This window comes from Mesitornis unicolor, unplaced genomic scaffold, assembly GCF_000695765.1.
Source record: "Mesitornis unicolor isolate BGI_N332 unplaced genomic scaffold, ASM69576v1 scaffold14126, whole genome shotgun sequence".
NCBI lineage: Eukaryota > Metazoa > Chordata > Aves > Mesitornithiformes > Mesitornithidae > Mesitornis > Mesitornis unicolor.
In genome coordinates this window covers 691-5,064 of record NW_010190360.1, presented here as the reverse complement: position 1 = coordinate 5,064, position 4,374 = coordinate 691, and the positions used below count along the sequence as shown (strand labels likewise).

The 4,374-nt window shown below is 43.6% G+C and overlaps 1 protein-coding gene across 1 annotated transcript in view; it reads right to left on the bottom strand.

The window, feature by feature from the left end:
- LOC104542168 (calcium/calmodulin-dependent protein kinase type II subunit gamma-like) overlaps positions 1–2,915 on the bottom strand; it is a gene marked incomplete at its 5' end in the record, with an annotated part of 4,838 nt that extends 1,923 nt beyond the window's left edge. The window contains 3 exons of the mRNA XM_010186386.1: positions 896–1,141; positions 2,250–2,344; positions 2,840–2,915. Coding sequence (XP_010184688.1) covers positions 909–1,141; positions 2,250–2,344; positions 2,840–2,915 — 404 coding nt within the window. The remainder of the gene's footprint in view (positions 1–895; positions 1,142–2,249; positions 2,345–2,839) is intronic.
- Positions 2,916–4,374: the final 1,459 nt, after the last annotated feature.

Below are 4,374 nucleotides of genomic sequence, written 5' to 3'. Positions count from 1 at the left end.
TTCATCCTCAAATGACCACATTAAAAAAAAAAGCTTGTTTCCCAGGTGTAGATGTTTTTTGTGTTTGCTCTAAAGTAGAAAATATTTAGTAAAAAGGTCCTAAGATTAGGAAACTTAGATCTTTAAAATGAATGTAACACATATTTCAGCATAAAATGAAAGGAGGCAGAGAGACTTTGTACATCTAACTAAAATAAACCAGTAAGGCAATAAACAAGAATGCCTAAATACTGCAGAAGTAAATTCATTTGCTGTCATATTTTATAATCAGTTTCCTCCAATGCTGAATTGTGGCAAGCTAATTGGTGGATATTTTAAATCCTCTGATATTATTACTTGTGTAGATTTTTTTCCCCTGAGTTTTCTCAACATTCTACACTAAATAGCTTCTGCTAATCAGAAAATCAGTAGTTAAATTTGTATGAGTAAATCTTTACTCTTATGGCATAGGAATTGTTCTGTATAAATTTCACAACATCCTCTCCCAAATATGATATTCTCATCAAAAAAGTTCTCTGAAATCACCCCCAGCATGTAAAGGTAGATCCCTGACAGCTGGGAAAGAGGAAACCTGTGCACAGCAGCACTCTTCCTCTCTGCCCTGGATTAGCACTCTGTCCCAGCACAGAGCTGAGTACCTGGGAGGAAGCACTGCTGCTAGAAGGGCAGCAAGGAACAACGGTCTGGGACATGACTCCAGTCTGCCAGGAGCGGCAGATAATCCTACCGACTCCAGACAACAGGGCTTAGAGGAAGGAACACCAACTGATCAGCAGAAGTTTTTAGACTACAGACAACTAAAAATTTAGCCAGCTAAAGAACCTTGAACACCAAATTCCTATATACAGCAGCCCGAGCTGTATGCATGATAAACTCCTTCCCCAATAGTTCATACCCGTATTTGATCCTCACTGGAGAGGTGCTGCAGGAGCTCCGGAGCAGTGGTAGTGGACATTCAGCCACTTGCCATCCCGGCGGTGCCAAACACGGGTCTCTTCAGACTGTGTGGTGCGGGGCCGGCCTTGGCCATCGATGTACTGCGTCAGGCGGATGTACGCGATGCAGGCAGCATCTTCACCAATGACATGGACATGGGGGTTCAGGATGGTGGTGTGTATGGGCTTGCTGTTCTTCGACAGTACTGGCAGAACATGCAAAACCATCAGCTTCATTTAACTACCAAGAAGGAACAGTTCCCCACATCCTCCAACCTCTTTTGTTTGCTACTCACCTTCCACTGGATTCTGGGATACAATAAAAATTGCTCCTGCAATTTTCCAGGCAAAATCCAAACAATTATTTGCCCTATCACCTGTTCTTCTCCTTAGGAACCATGTACTCATTATTGCCTAGAATCCCCTGCCCCTTTGCTCCCACTTCTGCAAAGCATGCTTGCCACTTGTTCAACATTAGTGCTGCTGTTTCTTCAGTTATAGCAAAAGATCTTATAACAACAGAACATTGTTGCAAAGGAGTCAATAATCAGATCTTTAAGCTAGGCCTGTATTAAATATGAACAAGACTCAGAGAAGTGTAAAAACAACTCCAGAACAAGCTTTTGAGAGAGACAATGTCTCTGCATTCATAGAGAACTAGGAATTGTCTGTGTAAGGACCTTGACCTACCCCCTAAAATAAAACAAACTGAACAGCTCGAGATTTAAATTTCAACTGTCTCATCCTGTGGAGACATCCAGGAAGGGAGGCAAATCCACTAGTATAAATGACAGCATTTCTCCCAACTCTATTTCCTGCCCCAGGCTGACAAGGTGACCCTTGTATCCACGTAACAGATTCATTAGGTGTTAGGGATCTGAAGCTGTCCAGGGAAAACTCGAAGTAAATGCGTGACTCATTTGTGCATGACTGTCTTTATGCCTGACCATTCGGTATGTCAACATACATGTTGTTTCCATCAAAATATGCTCATTTTTTTCATTTCTGTATCAGTAGGAAATCCAGTGCCTCAAACTTTTAAAGCTCCTGCAGCCCATGCTTACAAAATATTTGCACCAGGCAAACCGTATGCCTACAGTGAAGGGATCCGAGGATTAGAATTGAAATTGTTGCTGAAAAAAGGCTTTTGAGAGAAAACATGCTGGCTCTTATGAATGCATCATAGCCCATGCACAATCAAGTTCTTTCTGGTTCTGAGAACCAGTAAAAACAAGGGCAATTTCCCCCCTCAAAATGTGGCATAAAGGAAGATGAGAGAGAAAACTGTTGGTGTTACCAAATCTACCCACTCACAGTTCTCAAAGTAAAACTTATGGAAATCCATTCCTTCAACCAGGTTTCCCAGTGCTTCAGGTTCAAATGAGGTCAAGCCAGGATCACAGATTTTTCTGCAAGGAAAAGCATCACAGGCTTACAGTCTGCATTTGAGCCCAAGGGCTATTTGCACAATGAAGCACTGGTATGGCATTTGGCTCATACCCTGTGCCCACCTAACTATTTCCCTACTCCAAGGAGTAAGTTTCTGGAGGACTCAGTCCTGCTGCAACAACACAGAGTTGGTGCTAGCTGGCATTTCACATAAATCAGGCCTCTAGGTTTCTGGCTTTTCTTTTATTCTCTTTCTGCCCACATCACTGCCCTCCCCCTTATTTTGCTTACAAAGCCAGGACATTTTCCTTTGGTCACTCCTATTGCTGTCCGATACCTGACTTCGACTTGATGTTCATTTAGAGAACTCTACCATAGCTCTACTCCTAATTGATGGAGGCTAAAAAACACAAAACTTTTGACCATCCCTGACTGCATGACAACTCCTCATACCCAGGAGCCAGAACATCACTTGCAAGCAAACTGACAACCTGTCAGAAGACAACTGTACTTACGTATAAGCCTCAAAGTCTCCATTGTTGATGGCTTCTATCAGCTGCTCTGTTATCTTAATGATCTCTTGCTTACGCACTGCAAACAAGAAGAAAGAGCAATTTTACTGCACATAAGACTTCAATGGGAATATGGGGCTAGCGGGTGCTTCCTACAAGCAATTTGCGGAGCACCATTAGTCTAGACCTCATAGGATGCTGCTCCCTGCATTCTGGAGATATGCAGTAATGACAGCGATCCACATGAGAGTAGAGGGGCAGTGGTATGAAAGGGGAATGGTGATCCCATAATGAAGGGAGAAAGGAAAAAAAAAAGATGTAATATTAATTTATTTTTTTTCTTCTAGAACGGTCTAAGGCACCAGAGGTGTCTCCTGAATGACAGCCTGAGGTGCTCCTAGGGAGCGTGACCAATGAATGTCAGTGAACCTGCCAATGTGAAGCACTTGTCTGGCAGCTTAAGATGCGGACACCATTCACCACAGTGGTCATATACAAATGGCCACCACTGAGATCAAGCCAATTGGAAAAAGTCTCCCAACAACTTGCCTATCACCATCACCAGTATCTCAGCTATTATGAATGCTGCAAACGAGCAACTAGGACATGTAGGGAGAACTTCCGCAAGCTAGAAAGACAACCGCAGCAGGATGGATGGATTGGACGAACAGGTCCTAGCTCTGTACTAGGGCGCACTCTGTTCCTCAGGCAGCTAGCTTCTGCCAGTCCCTGCAGCACAATTCATTTCAGCATTCTGACAGCACTGCCATTAACCCAATCCAGCACACTGGGCTTCAAGATGAATGAAAATTGGGGATAGCTGTCTGCTCTTACTTGGTCCCTCTCTGGCCAGCACCTTTGCACTTTCTTCTCTTGCTTTCCCACATCTGACTGCCTAGGCCCCATCCCCTCTGAGGTGTTCCATCACCCATGCTGATCTCAAGAGTCCTTAACATTCACAAAGTTTGGGACAGCTCTGTTAAATAACACAATTCTAGTTCTATGACTATATGTGCACCATATATGTGCCTGAGCTTATATGCATTGCCTCATGTCTCTTCAGCCTTTCCCACACTTTCCCTGTAGACAGAATACCCTGCATGTTATACAAGCATTTAGGAGACGCTCTAGCATTATCTTCAATGCCACCAAATAATTTACAATTCCTGCCACCAGGAAGTAGAATTTTTCTGTCCTTAGGCATCTAAAATGTAAGTGTCTGAAACGGAACCAGCCACCCGACTGTTTGCCTTTAGGCCATGGAAGAAATAGGCACTTCTGGAAGTCTCACCTGAGGCATCTCAAATGCCAATCATGAGAGGGATGGTGTTTCAATCCAACCTACCATCTTTAGATGTTCGAGTCGGGGAAGCTGAATTCCACTCTAAATGCCAGAAGATGCTAAGTCTGAACTGCCCTCCCCTGTAAAATTTCATCCATGTGTACATCTCATCCCACCACTGAGAAGCGCAGCTGAAGAGCAACAAGATGATAATCTCACTGGCTACGAAAGATGTCTGCATCCACTCTGAAATCAG